General features: G+C 36.3%; 1 protein-coding gene across 1 annotated transcript; it reads left to right on the forward strand.

Moving 5' to 3' along the window:
* The first annotated feature begins 11,642 nt into the window (after positions 1-11,642).
* LOC144411898 (uncharacterized) lies at positions 11,643-19,595 on the forward strand. Its single transcript, XM_078109592.1, has 5 exons — positions 11,643-11,996; positions 12,377-12,480; positions 14,245-14,309; positions 14,494-14,625; positions 19,408-19,595. Exons 1-5 carry the CDS (start codon positions 11,866-11,868, stop codon positions 19,459-19,461), a joined length of 486 nt encoding a protein of 161 aa, XP_077965718.1. The 5' UTR covers positions 11,643-11,865; the 3' UTR covers positions 19,462-19,595.
* The last annotated feature ends 921 nt before the right edge of the window (positions 19,596-20,516 follow it).

Raw genomic sequence — 20,516 nt, forward strand, 5'->3', positions numbered from 1 at the left:
TGGGTCTCGGATGCGAGTACCCGTCAATCTAGTCACACTCGAGTGATTTCAATGTTTACAGGTCATTTAGCTCTGTTTCCGGGCAGAGCGTTTTGCAGACTATATTTTCACAAATATATTCAACGGGGTGGGCAGTGGCTTACAAGCAAAGCATTTAGGGGAAGCGTGAACGTTTTAAATGATGGACTATGATTAAATAGCCAGCTCGCGGTGTCGACCATATCCAATGATGTTCCTCATTCCCGCAAATAGGCTAAATAACGTAGTCCCTTGGAATTGGGCGACGACGATTGGGCACCAACTCCACTATATTTAAAACGAACTGTATTACTTGCGTGAAATTGTCATACCATTTTTTATTGGAAACCGCTAAAAATAACGCTGTGAGTGGCTCACCATGTGCCACAGAAAACGAGTAGCCCAACTGCAGCAAAAATAACATGTGACCGAAATGCAGCAAATAGATGTATGTATATATATATATACTACATAACAGGGCGTCATCAATTATATTTGTGAATTATATATATTTGTGAAGTCTGGTCAATAGTTAACCAGTTGCCCACCTGAATGAAATCCTCCAAAAGCACACAAAGTAGCCTACGCCACGATAAGTATATTATCACAAGATATTTCCAGCTCTTAAAATGACGAACTGGACAGTGCGTGAAACATGTGTATATATGCATAATACGTCGCGGTTCTCTGAAGGCATAGTGTCCGCTGTGAATTACTACTCACTACTCACTACTTTTATGGTATATATATATATATCACTGGAGCGTGATAAAGGTCTGCCTTTTATTGCAAAATTTATGTTTTATGTCTTCACCAAGGTTTTTTGTACTAAATTATTGCAACGGTGCTAGGAGGACTGTTATTCTATTCTTTCTTATGTGTAGATTTTTAAATGATCAATTGTTAGTTTTATTCTACTGCATTCGAATAGATTCCGCAAGCTGGAAGGAAAATCACTTGGAATGATCTTAGAGAAAAACAGCACACGCACTAAAGTATCAACAGAAATTGGAACGCACTTGTTAGGAGGACATTCTTGCGTTATAACGTTATGAAGACGTTCAGGGCAGCAATAAAGCAGGGTCGGTAATTAATTAGAAGCAAGCTTTTAATTAGATTTTCTAGAGCAGGATGGTCCAAAGTTGTCCGCTTCCGGGGCCACAAAATTATTTTTGCATTCTTCGGGGACCACAATAGTGCCAAGAATAGATAAACAGCGCAATACAGAACAAACACTTCTCAATATTAGAATGAGTAAACATTGTTTGAATATGAATTGTCATTTCTGTTGAAAGCTACAATTTTAGGCATTTACCACGAATGACTAACTTTTAATTCATTTGTAATTGATACCTACATTTTAAGTAATTTACGTCAATGCGCTGAACTGCCCAGTAGTTCATTATTTCTTCACCATACTTAAAATATGCTAAACAATCTTGTAGCTTTGGCAACGTAGGCCCGGATATGAGATAGCAAAATATGTGAGTGTTATCGGAAGAAGTAAACGACTAGTTTGAAGAGAAAGGTGTGAGAAAAGTGAGTGCACACGATGCACCTACCGTTGAATGGTTACGCCCTTTATTATCGACTTATAAAATGTAGAAATACTGTCTATATTAGTATTTATATATATATACACATATATATATATATACCTTGATGGGGCGACTATAGTCGCGTGTTTCTAAATGTATTTTATCCAGCATGTAGTCGATATTTTTTTTTGTACAACAACGTTCCACGCAATTGTCAAACCATGTAGTAAATCTAAATATCAATACCTTATAAGTAAATATATTCGCAAAATTGTAATTCATTAAAATATACATACCGTTTTTTTCTATATGTCTTCAGCGTTTTACAATCTTTTATGATATAACGAGAATGCTATGAAAACGGGTGTTGTTAATTAACATGATAAACCAAGAACAATAAAACTACTTTTAGACACATTGTTAATGGTCGCAATTAGTTGGTGAATGAAACCTATATAACCTAATCAACGTACACTGTAATTGCGATATAGATGACCAGAACTCAATAAATCGGTACGATAGTAAAATGTATTAAATGTCAGTTTGTTAAGTGTATGAAAGTAAGATTCAGCAAAATTAAGAAGACGTCTCACCTATTCGTAGCGTAGCCCGGTGACTGGTTGAGAAATGTGAGTCGCTTCTCTACGTTCCCGCTCAAATTGATTAGCGATATTACATATTCAATTACTGTAATTAAATAAGATAACGGTCTGCAATAAAGTTATGATTTATTAATCACATCGCATTCCCTAGCTTATCATGCGTCTCAGAGAAATTTGACCATATACTGCATGTTGATGATAATTTTACATGACCACAAACATTGCTGCATGATGTAAATTTGAGTTGTGGCATGCTTAATCAATAAATTACAATTCTTGAAATAGTTGGAGTTTGGGTATGTTGCTGCGTTTTCAACGTAGCGTTATCTTTGGGGGCGGCCTCCCTGATCGTATGCGATAAATATGAGGGCGCTCACTGCGAATCGGGCAATTGGGGGACGCTGGCTTTCAGATCGAGCAATAGGGGGCGCTGGCAACAAATCGGGCAGTTACAAGAAATGTAATACCATGTGACATTTTTATTTACTCCAGTGATTTTGGTGTTGGGAATTTCTTGTTTTATTCAATCTATTATATTGTTTCGTTATATTTCAAGTGTAGCGCATTACATTATGGTTATTGACGTTTCAATCACCATAGCCCTTCTATGTCACCGGCGTGTTTCGTTGTTCGAAGCGAATATTTAGGCATTATGGAAGCAGTTACCTATAATACGGCGTATTTCAGTCCAAAAGTCACATTTGCAACCGATGCGTTTGCTGTGTAATAAAACGTTTTTCAACGAAGCGATAAGCGTCTATATTTTAACAAAAATTTATCCGGGTGGAGCAGGCAAAAATGTTACATTTTTCAGACACTTTGTGACAATTTAAAATAGTAAAAACAAATTTATTCCAGAAAAGCGAATATGGTTTACTTGCAGGTGAGAAAATCTAGCTGTCTAACATTGGCGACGAATTACCAAACCAGCAGTAAGGGAAGTTCTGGATACTGTTTTGCAATATAAGGCGTCGCCTTCCATTGAGTAATAAAGCAGTACAGAGACGAGTTTGTGAGATGGCTGCTGATAACGAAGAGGCTGAGCTGTTTAAGGAATACAGACTTTAGTCTTAAAATAAATGAGTTCACATTCTCAGGTAATTAGCCACTTCTACTCGAGTATGGAAGCGCAGTTATTACCATTTCATGGCGAACTGTGAGCGAACGAACTGTTGCGTCCTTAGCCATCGTCATCTGTAAACCATGGCAAGTATATACCGCGGTATTGGCAAAGAGTATTGCCACGACAACGGCGGATTTGTCATGGTTTCAAGGCAGCTTCGGAATATATATTCATCTGGTTTCGCCATGTACGCAGCATTTCTCGTGGTTTTGAACATGGACTAGATGGCAGATGAATACAGCTGTATCTAATTAGTATGATGTTACTTTGTGAACGCATGAATTACAGTTGTGAGCTGATAAGCCTGCATGTCGGCATCGTTTTTGCACAGAAAACGGGGCCCATTTCGCTACAGAAATATGGAATGGTCTGCTATGCTGATAAATTAGGCACCGTCACTAAAGTACTAATATATCGTGACGGTATCTGTTCTGCATTACCCACGAAATATACCTGATTTTCGCAAGTGAAGTTGTACTTCAGGTGGTGAATATAACAGGATGATGAACAGACTTTTTCATTGATACGTATCGGCATGACTATATTAGTTAGGCATTTGCAGTCTCAATAATGTTTTTCCTCAATGTTTCTAAATGACAAACGGTATTCTTCGATTTTATAGGCGACTCTGAGCTTGTGTATTTATGCATGGTTACTGTTTTGATTTGAAGTACAATAGGAATTTGCTGTAGTTAGAAAGTGATGCAGCAGGTGTTGCCTCAAGTTCTGTGCTGAGGGTGTGACAGTAAGTGTAGAAAAACTGCGGACATACAATTGAATTTGCCGCAAAAGGTAGGGATTGACCTGGTCTCAAAACTTTAAATTTTAAAACTTTTCTTGTTTTTTTTTTTTTTTGTATATTTTGCTTAATTAAATGTTTGCAAACACGCACCTTTCGTGCAACTTGTTATTCCCTTTTCTAGAATTTGTCGTTGGCTTCTTTTGAGGTTTCGTGTACATGGAAAAATTATGAAAATAACATGACGTCCTTAGAAAAACATGATTGAATACATCCTTTCTGTAGTTTGTTGAAAATTATCTTGACAAAAATTTAAATGTAATGAATCTTCCGGTGTTCCAGGTATAATTAATTATAAGGTATAATAGAGTAAAGCTTTAGTAGATATGTTATCAATTTCAGTGTCCACAGTGGGGCGGGAATATCGGACAAGAGGCATTGTAGATACCAGCATGAATGAAAGAAAGGTAATACACGTTCTTTCATTCGCAATGGTTCGTAGTGACACAAAGTTAGATGAAATCGCCATCCAATTTAAAATGAGTGTCAAATACTAGATGAATTAAAAAAAGTCTTGTTAACGATTCAAATGTGGTGAAAAATGCCAATTGACCAAGCCAATATATAAAAGTCACTTAAAATCGCTCGGCAAAGTAAAGAAGATTTTATTCAATGAGGCCCAAACTACACTAATCAAATAGTAGTATTATGTATGGGTATTTGCCTCAAAAATGTAACAGTATCTGCATAATAACTAAACAGTATGACAGAAGCAGGATACATGTTCAAGACGTTATTGGCCCAAGACACAGTTGTGCAACATGTACTTTTAATATTTGTATAATTGCCTCACAAAATGAATCAACACATGGAAATTACATACGCAGCATTATTTAACCCGCCACGGTTTCAATTTGCTGCCGCGGTACTCCACCTCGCGCCTTTATTAGTGGCATCAAAGCAGTTTTCCGCCAACATCAGGCATTCCAGCCATGGTATTGGGGCAACTTCAGGCGCCACAGAGTAGTAATCTGCACTTGGAGGTATGTTTGTTTGGATAATGACGGGGCATAAAAACGCATATGCTCATTGGAGATTTTGATTTGAAGTGGCAGCTGACACCCCCAGAGAAAATAATCACAAGTTTCATTCACTTTTTTCATTTTCTTTCCGTAAAAGTCTCTAGTGAACTTCATTATGACGTTACCGCAAGCTTTGTTATTATTATTAATCTTGTGGAAATATTAGGCGTCCCTACAGAAATGATGAGTTAAGACGCATAAATGTCTGAAGAAACTGCTATTCAAATTTATTATCAAACCGACTTTAAAAGAACTAAGTGTGAAATTTGCAGTTGGCTACTTTTTGCAAATTTGCTTTGATGGAAGTGTTCCAAGTGTTCGTCTGTCAGAACCAATCAATAAGGAAATTGATTTTAGGTCGCCCATTTTGAAAAAGATTTGTTCGCACAAATATTTAAGCAAAAAAGCACTCTTTTTGAAACCATGGTTTTTTTCGAATATGAAAGTTATCTTGGTTGAGATCTTTCAAATCTGTCTCCTTTTGCAGACCAATCAGTTTTAATTGTATATATATATATTAGATAGTGCTTTGTAAACGTTTCTGTTGAATGGCGAAGAGAATATATCAAACAAATGTTTAACAATAAATGTGTGATTTGAAGTCCTTGAAACACGCCAAAAATGCACACAAAAATTTGGGCCTGTTAAAGCTTTCTTGTTTTCAGGATCCATCAATCCAAAATTTGAACTTTTTGTTTCCTTGTGGGGGGCATTTGGCCCGCAGGTTGCGAACCCCCGATTTAAGGTATCACGGGCCAAACGCTATTCAAATTTAAGTCCCTGAAAAATTCAACGAAATAAAAATTGAAACAAGGGCTTGTTTTAAATCAAACTTTTTCTGTAAATCTTTTTCTTTTTTCAATAAAATACCCCTCGCATCGCCGTGAAACTACACCAATACGTCGCGTTCTCACAGCTTCGCACGCTGCCGTAATCAAAAATGCGAGGAAAAACTCTTGCTTTGACTTTCACTTTTATCCAGTAACTTTATTGCTAAGTTACATCGAAGTCATACGATTTGAACAGGAATATTTATCCGAGATATCAGGAAGACGCTTTGAATAAAAAAATGCAAGAAAACTATGAAACACGGGCCTAGTACAACCTAATACAAATGCAGTTGGATCAGGGGCCGCTCACCATCTAAATTTGGCAAAACAAGTGCGTTCATACAATTATGGAGAATATACTCAGATCGGCGGCAACTTACGTAGGTTCGAATCAGGACCGGATTTAGACGATGAGACACCTTAGGCCGAGGGCAGGGTTCTTCAACTCAAAATATGTCCCTTTTTAAACTTTATTGACGACGCGGGCCAGAAACCAACAAACTAGGTACAAAATTGATACACAAACAATACCAAAAGAAATTTGTATGTATTTTGTTGAAATTACATCTGAATCTTACACAAAACGAGACATGAAACATATTAATTTACTTGTGCTAGATATTTGGCACCGTAATTTATGTAGCGGTGCTCGTCCGTTAGTCGTGTGCGGAGTAGGGCTGGGCATTTTCGAATACCTTGTGATTTCAGAATCGAATCGAATAATTTTTTCGAATCGAATCGAATCTCGAATACTTGAAAATATATAATTGTAAGCGACTTTATTATAGTAATTGGTCCTCTCAACAAATGAATTACTGAAGACATAGAATGATTCACTCAGATAGATTACTGAGCGTTCACACAGAATAACAAACACGTTTTATCAATAACTCACTACAGAAAATAGTCATATGTTAGAATTCCGTTGAAAAAATATGACTCAAATGAAAAAAAAATTGGGGAATTCACCTCGACCATTAGCGGAAAGATAAAAACAAGATGGCGGCGATTCGAAATTTAGCTCTGAACCGATTCGAATATTCGATTCGAAATGCCCAGCCCTAGTGCGGAGAAACCTTCTTCGGACACAATGATCTGACCGGAACTCGTTTATTTCGTCATAATAAAAATGCGACATGAAATTATTGAATTTGGTAAAGTGCAATAGCAATAGCATTTTTACAGTTTGTCGGACCGAACTCTTGATGTTGAATAACACGATAAAACTTACTCCTAGTTGACATCGATCTATTTTAGTTTTTTTGTGGAAAAATCTCAACCATGACGCGGGCCTTGCGGGTCTCATGCGGCCGCGTGTTGGGGAGTCCTGGCCTAGGGCCTAGCTAAGACTATGCTAATTTTGAAGCCCCCTGTGTAACAATGTCTATTATACCGCCATAATGGGGATTTCGAGTGTATGTATGGTGACATCACAAGTACAATATTAAATTGCGTGAATTACCAAACTTTGGCTAGTAGTTTTTAGTGAGATCTGACATAGTAAAAATTATATACTATAATAATGCTTACATTCTTTGTTGATTAGATGAATTAATATACAAAGCTATATATATCAATATTTTTTTTATAAAATAAAGTCATTATTGCGGTAAAAACGGTTCAAATAATTTAAATTAGCATGCTTTGTCATTAAGGTGAAAAATTCATCAAATTTATACAAATTCGTTATTCGGCCGCATTTCTATTTTTTAATCTTTCAAATAGTGAATATTTGGTATTAATAACCTGAATAAAAATATGAGAACTTTAAATTTATAAACTGGCATTACAATTAAAAAACGATTTTAAATGAATAAAACTTCAAGATTGATCGTCAAGGCTCTCGAAGTTTGAGGCTCCTAGGCTTTGTCTATACCTTGACTAATGGTATAATCGACTTTGGTTCGAATTCCATGAGTGATGTGACAATGTGCAAGAATATTGCTGGACTCCTCGCCCGTGACGTAATAACTCAGGGTGGTCCAAACCCAGGCCCGCGGGCCACATGTGGCCCGCCGCTTCATTATCTGTGGCCCGCGTCGCATTCGTAGAGGAATCAAAAATTGCATTTCTTGTTTTAAAATTAACCAAAAAATCTTTTGACATAATATTGCATCTCTAATGTCACTGAATTGACTGGTGTTATGGCTTACTGAGGCAACTATCGAAGTTAAATGAGCGAAGTTCTTGACACTATTGTGGCCCGCGAACAATGCAAAAGTAGTTTTGTGGCCCGCGGAGCTGCCAATCCTGTAATAGCTTATCGGTTGCGTCTTTTTCGGTCAACCACGTTTGTGGACGCATTGCGCCACAGCTTGAGAAGACGTGTATCGGAAATTCAATGATATTTATGATGGCGTTTATTTCAAATACGAAGCGATATGCAAGTTTTTACATTCATTTTTGTTTATTTTTAACCTATTTAATACGAAAAAAAACAGATAATAAAACCATTATATAAAAGAGGCAGATAAAAACTCGGTTTAATTAAAACAATTGTTTTTAAACAATTGAATTTGTATTAATCCCTCATCGGTTAATCCCTCAATTGGTTAATTTCTGGCCCAAGCCTTGTTTAACAAGATTTGTGTTTTTTTTTTGTGAATGTGTGTTGGTGAGCGCGCACATAATACTCATCTTGTTTTAAACTTTTTTAAAGGTTTTGCTCACTCTCCAGAATTCTCCATTTTTAATTTGTTTGTATTGTCAGATTGCGGAGTTTCCTAATAAACTATCTATCTAATGTTTCTGAGTACAATATTATTAATTTATTCAATGACTCGGATGTATTTGCTGCTCTGTATTAATATTATATTTTATTAATGCTGTTATTGCTTCTTTGGACAGTTACAAAAATAGCTAAGTCAGTGCTTAAAATACGAATAGCTCGTGGAGCACTCAGGTTTCTCTTCTATTTTCCATACCTACCTTCAATCCTGGCCATATCGGGTCTCTCTCTAGAAACAGAGGGAAACCATGCACCTTCACTAAAAAGATGCAGACCAGAATTTTTTTACGTAGCGGAAGATAATCATCCACCTCATTTTAGATCACCAATAAAACGATATTAATTTAAACATAACACAGTTAGCTTTTAACAGTTAACTTTTCAATTCTTCAAACATTCCAATAATTCTCTGCAGGTACAAAAGAGACAAACCTGCGGTTGCCATACTGCTCTGTTACTTGAACAGTTTATACATAAAAATAGTTATACATATTGACAACAAGACTTTATACGCAAACGGGCAAAGTATCCACGACATGTGTTGAATTCAGTTTTAAAGTAAATGAGTTGCCCATATCATTAATGTCCAGTTAGGTTTTTTTGGTTATTTATTAATTTAAAAAAAAAAAACTTGTCTTTTTACGCCTCCATTTGGCATTTTGATAACTTAATGGCAGTGCAGTTAACGTTAGGTGTTCAATAATCGCAATGAATATATAATACCCGTGATATAACAATATAGAGCAGTTTTCATTTCCCTGTCGTAACTAGTGAATCAGAGATAAATTGAATGCTACGTTATAAAGAAAAAGAAAATCGTAATATAAAATAAATATTAATTGCTTCCATGCTGCATTACCGGGACATTTAAATCTACCGAGCGGGGCGCTGAAAAAGTTTGTCAACGCCGACTGTCCCGGCTAAACCGGGACCTTTGTCGAGAAATAGAATTTGAAACAACACTCTGTTACGCTTCATGGCAAAGACATTTCAGTTGAAACTTTGGATTGATACTTCCGTTAAATGCGCCATTCTAGTGTCAGAAGACCTTGATTTCCTTTACTTTCTCTTTCCTACACGTACGCAATGGGGATATGGAATACACGTGCATAGGCATTTTCGGTTATAGGCCTCAATTAGCTTTATTAAAAGATTACAAGGAATATTATGATAATAATCGTTGCCGATGCGTGAGTTCTTTACAATTTTACTTATGGTGATGCGCCAGAAGCTACTGTCGGAGAACCAAAATTAATAATTTGTATTTTGTATGACCGTCAACACGTGACAGAACACACCAAACGTATCGACCAAATAATCGTTCATTTTTAACGATGCGTGATTGCCGATACGCTCTATTGGCGTTTATAAAAGCATGGCCTCTGGAGAGATTCGGACGTAAATAGGCATACTATTTATTTTAAAATATTTTGAAGTAAATTGCCGCTTACAAAAACGTATCCGTTCTCTCCCGCAGATCAACTCCGCTGTTCGAATTGTAGCGGCAGCGTTGTATTTGTGGCGGCATAATCGTAGTATGTAACGCCATCCATGGGAAGGTTCTCATTTTGTCAAACTTTATCGACATAGTATATAAGCTCGTCTACAAAGATGAAGTGCGTTACACCGCAGTGGCAATAAAGCAGCAGCTTGCTTACATTAAATTCCTTAGGTGCGGTTTATATTTAGACGTTGTATGAGTTATATTATATATATCTGACAAGGCTTGTCGATACTTGGGTGGGGTTGTTATGCTTATTCGCCACACGTTGGTGTCGTAAAATTGCAGGGAATTTCAAAGCAATTTTAGACAGCAGAATAAAGACGGGGTTCATAAAATGGTATTTGCTTTGGTACTTCGATAGACGCCGTATATAAACGTGAAAAGCGAACACTGGACGTCGTACCACGTGCTACAGGAGTGCAGCTTGGCCACCTTTTGCATCAGCGCTTGGAATATATTTTTTAGTCTGCCCCTACCAAACGAGTCATACAATAACATTTCATAATTTTCGGTAAGCACTGCATTATGTGGTATTGGGTTTCGTTATCATATTGAAAACCGACACCGCATATTGATCTATTACGTTGATTTCGTGACGAATGAATGAATGCTTTTGATGAGGTTACTCGAGTTCATTTGTACAAGTGTTGATCGCACTCAAGCACATATATATTGTTACCGATGCGTAACTCAAAGGTGTGCGCTCGGTTATTGACTGTTTTTGTCAATTTGTGTATTGGAATCGCAGAATAAAAATTTCAGTTTCCAACTCATTTATGCACTAAACCTAAATCAGCCGGAATTCATCATTCATATCCAGTTACCTTATGTTATGTCAAAAATTATGCGGCATCCTGAAAGTGAAATGTACATGGCGTACTAAAATGATTTGGTAAAAACACGGAACTAAAGAACTCGGTCATAGCGTGCAGGTTGATTTCCTGATCTGTGACTGGTGGTCGAAATTCCATTGAACACGATCCACCTTGATGCGCTATTACCAAACCTCGCGCTGTTTATATCTTCTGTTAATATTATCTCTAACTATTTGATAAATTCGCCTGATCGCTACGCGAAAAATAACTTAGACGCCTCGCCATGTACTTATCAAAATTTACTCTTGATACTTTTATTGAGCGAGGTAGCTTCCTGGTATATAGAACTTTTGATATGTTATTGCATGACGGCGGCAGAGTTTATATTGCACAGTTTATCGATCACCCACCTACTACAATGAAAGACTGTAAATAGTACAGTTGACTAAGGAAGTAACGCTTGATCCAGCGTAACTACATACAACATTGCTTCGGGCGATTATGAGTTTTAACGCAGGGTGTTAAATGAGGATTACTACATTTTCGTCTAATGGCTTCTGTGAAAATATTCGTAAACCATTGCTCGTAAAATAAAGGAAGGTTGATATTCGACCATAGCAGCACTTTGATAACTAGAACTCGATCGGTGTAACGTCTATTTTACTCCGTTCCCATCGTCTGCGTAAGTAAATAGCTTTTTGTTTGTATTTTCCAGTTTCGATAAAGAATTCTGATTCAACAAATGAGAGTAGAATTTACGTCCGGGTAGCATAAGATTGTTTCGTTGCAAAGTACGCAACAAGTTCGAGCTACTAGACTACTGACACATCAATGCATGCTCTGAAGATAATTTTTTGTGATCGAAGCCACTACTATTAGCGTTGTCATGGAAACTGCGTACGCTTGTATATGGTTTGGTAGTGTGTGCATAGTTTGGTTTCCACTGTTACCAATTTTACTTCTTTTGTCGCTGCTATGTTGTTGGTGCTGCTGTTTCCGTAGACGAAAAAAGAGTGGGTGAGTTGATGTAACTTAATTTTGTATTCGTTTTTTACGCAACTTAAATTAAATGCCCTCGTTAAAACTGCCCCCCATTTTTTTAACTACTGCTCCAAGAGTATCCAGAGTATAAGAAAAATGGAACCTATTCATAATATGTCTTTTTACGTTGTTAAATTGATATCTTTGACTTAAGAAAGAGGCATTTTGACACATTGCACTACATTTGCTAAAATTGTTAGAAGTGCAAATCAAAGTTCTTTTCCTAATATTCTCCATGGCCGTACTTTATGCTTATAGCACAATTCACAAATTTGCAAGGTTCGTTGTCAGCCACGCTTTATTAAGCTATTTATGGATATCGACTGACTGATTGTTTCCAACAAATTATATTGTAGACCGGATGTCATAGAAGTGCAATACGAAACGCAAGAAGAGTTGGAATGGTCCATCTTCATTCAGAAATGGGCAGCACGGTTCATTGCATGTGCAATATGCAGAGGTTAGCGAATAACAAAATTAATTTTTCCGAATGTACATAAAAACTATTCATTTACTCTTCTTGGAACGTTGCGGCTTCTTTGCAACTTTTTTAGTTATTGTTTTCACACCTCGTTCAAGTGTTGAGTTATTTATATGTTATCTATTAGGGCGTTGTATTTATTAATATAAGGTATCAACAATCCTATTGTCGCCATCAACTAGTTTAAACGCACATGGCAGTTTACCATTCCACAGAAATGCGATTAGTCACCTCTCGCGGAACGTGAACCGATCATGGCGCAATGTCACTGTCGATCAACGATTCATATCTGACAGTGAATATCTTACTTGCGTCAAGTGTGCTGCATTTCGTTTAAATCAGTATCATTTGTTTAAATAATATTATCATGATAGTGATACAGCTCTGTACACCCCCTGTGAGGCCGCATGTCAGCCAGAAAAATGCGAAACTTATTGTCCGATCATCGGCGATAGCAGCAAATTTGCGACCCACATTTCCAAGAACATTTCATTCTGATCCTTTCTTGTCGTGTCATTCTGATTTTCCCGTGTCGGCTTTGATAGTACTTATCGCCGCTGTATAATAATTAGTGAACAATAACTTCGCTACTGGCTTCGACATTTGTTGTCTTTTTTCTGTTTTTATTTTTCGCTCCTACGAAAACTTCCGTCATTGCGTATACCACTAGTACGATGCGCAGCCCGTCAGTGCTGCCATCGGCCCTTAATTTGTATTTACTAGAAATTAATGCTCTAAGTACAAATAGGGTGCTGACCACCGGGACGTGTGGAATTACCCCAATATCTTAGTGCGGTGCATCATCCCGTCGAGGCGCGCCGGCGTCATGTTTGTTAATTCTGACCGAATTGAAAATAATGGCATCGCTACTAATGATATATGCCCACAGAAATCTTAGTAAATTTAAATGAAATACTTTATCACTCAATTTGCTGTTTTGAAATTTATGAATCGACCCAAAAAAATGTTTATATGTATATCATAGGCACTGGAAATAAGTAAATAAATATTCATATCGGAAACATAACTACACAATTTTTACGCATTTATCGAAAGGTGGCTGCAAATTCTCTCGTGTTCGTATGAAGCCATTCAAGCGTTTGATTCAACAACGTGCGAGTACATTTCATTCAAGTCGCACAGATCACGTGTTACTATGTATTCAAATAGTAAAACGCCACACGAATATTCCAATATCCGATTTGATATTCGAAAATTTTGCAGTAATTACAACTTGCCACAACAATTAGCTTAAATCTGAGAATCTTTGAAACTTTCGAAAAACAGTAATTCTTTGTTTTATTTTTGATGAAAATAACCATGTAAGTGTGACTAGTTACTCAGAACATCATGAAGACGCATACACAAAATTCTTGGTCACTAGTGGACATTGTCGGTAGTCCCGATGAATCGCTGAAAGTCATAGCAATTCCAGTGTTATTTAATGAGAAAAATACACTTTAATATATAGTTTCGTTTTAGCACTGTACATTACGTACGTGGGTGGTTTGATAGCCATTAGTAATGGATTAAGCTCTAAATGATGATAATCCAGGTATGATTTGGTCAACAGACATGATTGTATGAGAGAAACGTTAAGTTATACGGTACTTGGCACGTACTCAATTAGTCAGTTGAGTGGAGAAATAATTGGAATTGAGTTTTTCCTTTTCTTAGATATTGTTAGAGATTATAAATTTATATTATTATTCATTCTTATTAAATAATGCCTTATTATTTCAGACTCATGGAACATACTGGGGACAGAAGAAGAAGCAAAATCAATCATATTTTCTGATATCTTCCAGGTAAATATAGGACGAGACATATGGCATCAAATTCATTTTGCGTTCTACATGCTCCATAAAGTATCTGTCACAATGGCATATATGCCTATTTATGTGCGAAACTTGCCATCCAATCGAAGCTTATGATTTTGTATTGTTAAAATGGAGATCTACGTAAAAACAAAAATCTTTTTCATGGATGCAGGCTTATTTTGAAGAGGAATTTGAGAAAAAGAATACAATCAAGTGGAAAGACAGTGGATCAGGTGAAGATGGTTCTGGTGTGAGAAGGCGAAATGTCGCAGAAAAGAACGAGGAAGGAGAAATCGAAGGACAGGTTCGTGTGCGATGTGTGTAGGGTCGCTTTTCTACTTTGTGCCTTTACGTTACAGGTGTTATTCGTTTTTTATCACGCGAAAAACTTACTCTTTGCAGTCTATTGCTTTCCTCGATGCCGTCGCTCAAAGTTGAAATGCTGTCCCGAGGGCAATAATATTATTATATCAGATAAATGAGCATTGGTACTTTAATCGTGAAACAACACGTTAAACGCCGATGCTTTTATATATTACATTTATGTTTTACGGTTTAAGCTTTACAATTGTTTTGAGTATATTATTAGAAAGTTTATTATTGTCATTGCCATAAATGTACCGCTTTAATCAGAAAGGTAACTACATCGGTTTTGAATAAGTTTGCGGTGATAAACGTTAAATTAGGAATTGTTCTCAGGAACAGTAATAAGATTTACTACACATCAAGACGTGACCGCGACTGTGCGTAAATTTACATTTATTTATTTTCGGTTTTTGATTTGTAAATTACATGAGTTGCGTTTATTTTTCGATGTTATATGTTATGAAGTCGCGAATAAAAAGTAAGATTCAAAATTCGTTCATCACTAAAATTAACTTACTGTCACAACGTCCAAACCATTTTGGTATTTGAAAATGTTATGCTATATATATATATATATATAAATGCATATGCATTAGGTCAGATATTTAGTTGTTAACCACAGGTTATTCATCATGTCAAACATTGTCGATTAATTGTTCAACTCGAGTTGAAAAGTTGAATACAATTACATCCCCGTTGTCATTTAAATGTATACATACATACCCATCGCCTCTCTACACCTCGACATTTGATATTGCGCCTAAGCTTGGGAAACCAAACCCTCTTCTTGCTCTCCTTGAGCCGTCCAACAGGACCATTTTGATAACGGGCGTTTTGATTGTTCGTCCAATGCACGACGCTATAGCGCGCACACTGCGTAAATTCTTTCTGTGGGTGCTTAAGAAAGACCTTAGGGTCTTGATATATTTTCAACTAAGTGCAACATTGGTCTGGTTTGATCAACCATTCACTATGCATTTGAACGGGTAGTTTATCTTATGATAATGCTTGGTCATTGAACGGTATGTAAACGCAATTCGATTCTTTGACGTCAGCACTTCTGTGGTTATTCTACCACAGAAGTCAGTAAAGTAATGAATGCAAGGGTGCAGTCATTCGTAGCTATTAATAAATGACAGCAATTAGAAAGATAGCGGTTGGTCTTATCAGTGTGTATTTTTTATTATTTTATTATGGGCAGTTATACACGAGGAAGTCTTGTTTTATATATTTGGATATTTGCGTTTTGAATTCTACTTCTACGTTATTGTATCATAAGCCCTATTATGGGGATGTTTTAACATCGCATTTAGCTCGCAAATTTGTGCATGTAACAGTGATTAGAATAAATATCAACACAGTAAGAAGAAGAACCCTGAAAAAGCTAGTTGAAATAACTCCAATACGACAACACATACAAATGTTCTGTAAAATCAAATCACTCGTTTTAAAGTACAAATGGTCCATTGCGATTTGCCTGAGTGAACACCAATAATTTATTGTGTAGCTGCGCCTCCTATTAACGATATAAATCTCATGACATATTTGTACTAAACCTGGGTATTTGATTAGATTTATTGTAAATCAGAAAGATTCCAGCAGTGTGGTATTTTGGCCTTTTCGGCTCAGGCTCATTTGACATTGCAGGCAGGCACAGGCCACACAAGTTGCCATGTCTCATTAATGACAAGTATTCCGAGAACGCCGTAACAATTCGTGCAATGTAACTAATGAGACTTATTTGAAATTAAGCCGAGGCGCTGATCAATTTATATATTCGATGAAATATAAAAATGATTTCACTTCATACTTTACTCTACGCCAGCAGCTCGTTACGATTTTTTAATTTGATATTTAGATATATAGTAATAGCCAGAAGAAAAGTTAGGTAGGTATGAATAAAAATACAAATTTGAACGTACGACATTGGCGTGAAAATTCTTTTGGGGTTTTCGAGGATTTTTCCGTAACCGAGGTAAAGTGGACATCTCGTATTTTTCACGTTTCCAGACAGTACGCACCAAGACGCAAAATATGCTATCTTGAATCGTTTGACATTGAATCAACCGATGACGAAAATTGACACCGGTACCGGCACCAGTACCAGTATCGTACTTACGTAATGAGCTACCAGTACCGGTTAGCAGTCAGCCAGCATCTTACCTGTACACTGTAGGCCATATACGGTAATTGATCACAGAACAGTTGTTCCCTTGCAAATTTTATGTTATTTACACTTTAGGACAGATAATTGATCACAGAACAATTCCTCCCTTTCAAATTTTATGTTGTTTCCAGTAGACTCTCATCAAAATAAACAAATATAGTAGGCTACAGGTGCTACAACGCTTGCATTACTGCACTGGTAGGACCGTGAAAGAATAAGTTACGGTAATTTCATTGTGGTAAGACACCGGTACCGGCACCAGTACCAGTATCGTACTTACGTACTGAGCTACCAGTACCGGTACCGAACCTGTAGGTCTGATATTCCGTTCCGCATACGATAGGCTATAAAACTTGCATTGCAGCATTAGTAATACCGCGGAAGGAATAAGTCAATTTCACTGCGTTACGGCACCGGTATGGCAACTTACCAGTACCGACCTACAGTAGCTGTAGTACTGAGCAAGACAATCGATCGCGAAACCGCTTGAAATAAGTGTAAAACAGTGTTCCCATGAGTAAAAATAAATACCGCGAAATTTTGTATGAAATATCATATCTCATAGGATTCATATAAAATTTAAGAATAAACAAAAGTAATAGCCTTCTAGCGAAAAAATTAATCTTCAACCACTGAAAATTTCAAAGCAATTGGTCCAGTATTCGAAGAGAAAAGCGACTTTTTAAAAACGTGTCAAAGAACAAGAACAAGAACAACAAGAACAACAACAACATAATATTGAAACGATCGTTATGTCCACTACGTGTCCAATAAATACTAAGCTATTTCGTGTTGATTCGACGAATCGACTTTTACTTGCAATGAAGAAGAGTTTGAAATAAATTTGAAATACAGGGGATTTATGTTGTTTTCTAAATATATTTCAAAAATATGTAGTTTCAGTAAGGTCAGTATTTGTGGTTGGATTGACCGCTGCGTTCGTTTCCAACATTTTCATGCGCTTTCACCCCACCTTACGGCGTGTGTCGTTGCCTGCGTAATAAAGTGCGTAGACATAAGCGACAAGCCAGTCACTATGTATATATGCTTCATATATTCGACTCTAATCTTTCGATAAAAAAATATGGAGAGAACAATCGTGACGGTGATATTACAAGAAATCAAAGATACCGCGATTTACCTGTCCATGAACCCTGAGTTATATTTATTCAATCAAACAATGGATTGATATATAATGTGTTATTCTCGTTCTCGCTGTTCTGTATGCCATAATAAACGAAATACATTACTGTACTTTTCTGAAGTAAGCAGGCAGTTCCGGGCCAGATTTAGTGAGATACGTGTACCCAAAAAAATACCAGATATTAAAGTACAATTGGCAATACAATCACGATGGTAAAAATTACATTGAACTTTGTTGCTATCTGGTAAGTCATAGTAATTTTACGATATTCTGAACATCGTCCTAATGTGTACTCCTTTAATAAATAAAGTAAATTTATGGCATAATTGTTACAAATCGGGCGTTGGCTCTCTTTGGGCTTATTATTAACCAAATGAGATATGAAACAAAATCTGAGACATTGTTCTTCGTAATATTTCGATTTCTTCCTAGAAAACTTATAAGAATAATTATCTATGTAATATTTCAGTGTATTGGAAACTTGTTTTGTTCTAAGATTTTACCTCCTTTGTGTTCATTGGATTTTCAATACGTCTATTTTATTTGATGGATATGCTGATTTTATTATATGGATGATGGCTGAGTTTCCTATCACATGACATTATATTATATGGGTAATCAGTACAATTTATCGTTTCATTATTCGCGATAACGACTTGATTCCTTTAGCTTTTATAGCGATTTTCACATTTCACCTTCACACGCTCTTTGGTTATAGTAAAAGAGAATTGAAAGCTTCGGTTATTGTTCCACATCATGATTTTGTAGGCTGTGCGCCTGTATTTGAATAGGGACTTAAGCACACATTTGTCTGATGTACTCCGTTTTCATACAAGTTATGATACGTTGTATGCGCCCAAGCTAATATGCTTCAGCATTTATAACAAAGCATTTATATAGAGTCATAGTACGTACACACAGCAATTTTCGGTACTTGAAACAATCTGCGTAGGTATTTGACAAGTGTAACCCGAGTGATACCATGCTTTTTAAGTTTCGCGAGTATATATAAATGTCATATTGCAGCCCGGCCAGAAAAAAAACATTTAAGGCAGTTGAACGGTTGATTCCAGTCAAAGTGTAATGAAGTTTTATGGGTGAGGCATGTCAGTGATTGAAATCGAAGGAGTAAAGCTTGTTAACAGGAATGGAACGCCAATTATTTTTTAACAATTTACTCATTTCGTTTTAGATATGATATGTGGTATGCGTTTGTTATGTGTCAAGAATTCTTGACAGGCTAGCTCTAAGTTGCTCAAAAACGTAACGGAAGAAAATAGTCTAGGAATAGAAAACACATGATATCACATCGACTGCTGAAAGCATGGAATCTCCAGATTCTGTTCCTCGAGGAGAAAGTCAATCCAAGGACCATCAAAATTTAAATGAGTGCGTCAATCTCGTTCTAGAATCGCAATCAGGCGTGTCGGAATCTGAAAATCTCGAAGAAGATGTCTTTTTGAGCCAGGTCATAGATGACAACGATGACGAATTTTCCACTCCTCCCACCACCCCAACAACAACACGCCAGAAGTCAACTCCCCAAAACAATAAAGTTAAATCGCCATCAATAAGCACGATAATGAATAGAAATCAAACTACCGCATATTGGTGTTCGGATTCACCAGATTCTAAGGTAATTGAGATAATAATTGTACTTTAACTCTGTGTTCGTGATCGTGTATTTAGATCTAGACATGTTTCTATTCTGACCTTAATCCAAAATTCAGATAATAAGTATTAGAGAAACGTATACATTTATTATGTTTATATATAAAAAAAATTTGTGTCATGTTTTCAATAAATAAATAAAAATTAGGTACTAGAAAAAACATTAACATGACTTGACATGAAACTTTCAGATATCAATTGCTGATCAAGCAAGTGGAGTTCTAAGTGCTTTTGCTATTTCAATGCTCGAGGTACGTTATATTGTTTTGTTTAAAGCCTAATTCAAAACATTTTGTGCACTAATCGCCGAGTCGGTGTGAAACAGTCCGCGCATCTCAAGTTATCAGGCAAAAACTACGAACTTACTAGAAATAAGATCAATCAGTTAAAGTTGAATAATTTACTGATGACAAGACATGTGTAGTATGCGAGTTGTCGAAGTATAGATATGCAAGCATGCACTCCAAAGAGTTGACGAAATATTCACAAAAATATTTGTCGCATTTTACAGGGTATAAAATATGACACAGCTATAATGATTCATTACTGTGCAATACAGCGGCGTTTCGATATTTTTAATTGATGTAGAAATCATACTGAAGCTAACGGCCACATATTTGTAAGACTGAGATAACCCTATTGTGCATATTTGACTGAGCACTTCAACTTAATCTTTGCAAATAATTTAGTTCATTGGCATGATAGATAATTTGGTAGACATAATAAATTCATGTTATATGAGGTCAAGTTGTAGTTGTCTTACTTATCAAATATATGATAAACAAATGTACATATCTTGATACAAATCTCTGAGATATATTTTTATAAATTATTTTATTGCCTGCTA

The sequence above is a fragment of the Styela clava genome, chromosome 15, assembly GCF_964204865.1.
Source record: "Styela clava chromosome 15, kaStyClav1.hap1.2, whole genome shotgun sequence".
Classification (NCBI taxonomy): domain Eukaryota; kingdom Metazoa; phylum Chordata; class Ascidiacea; order Stolidobranchia; family Styelidae; genus Styela; species Styela clava.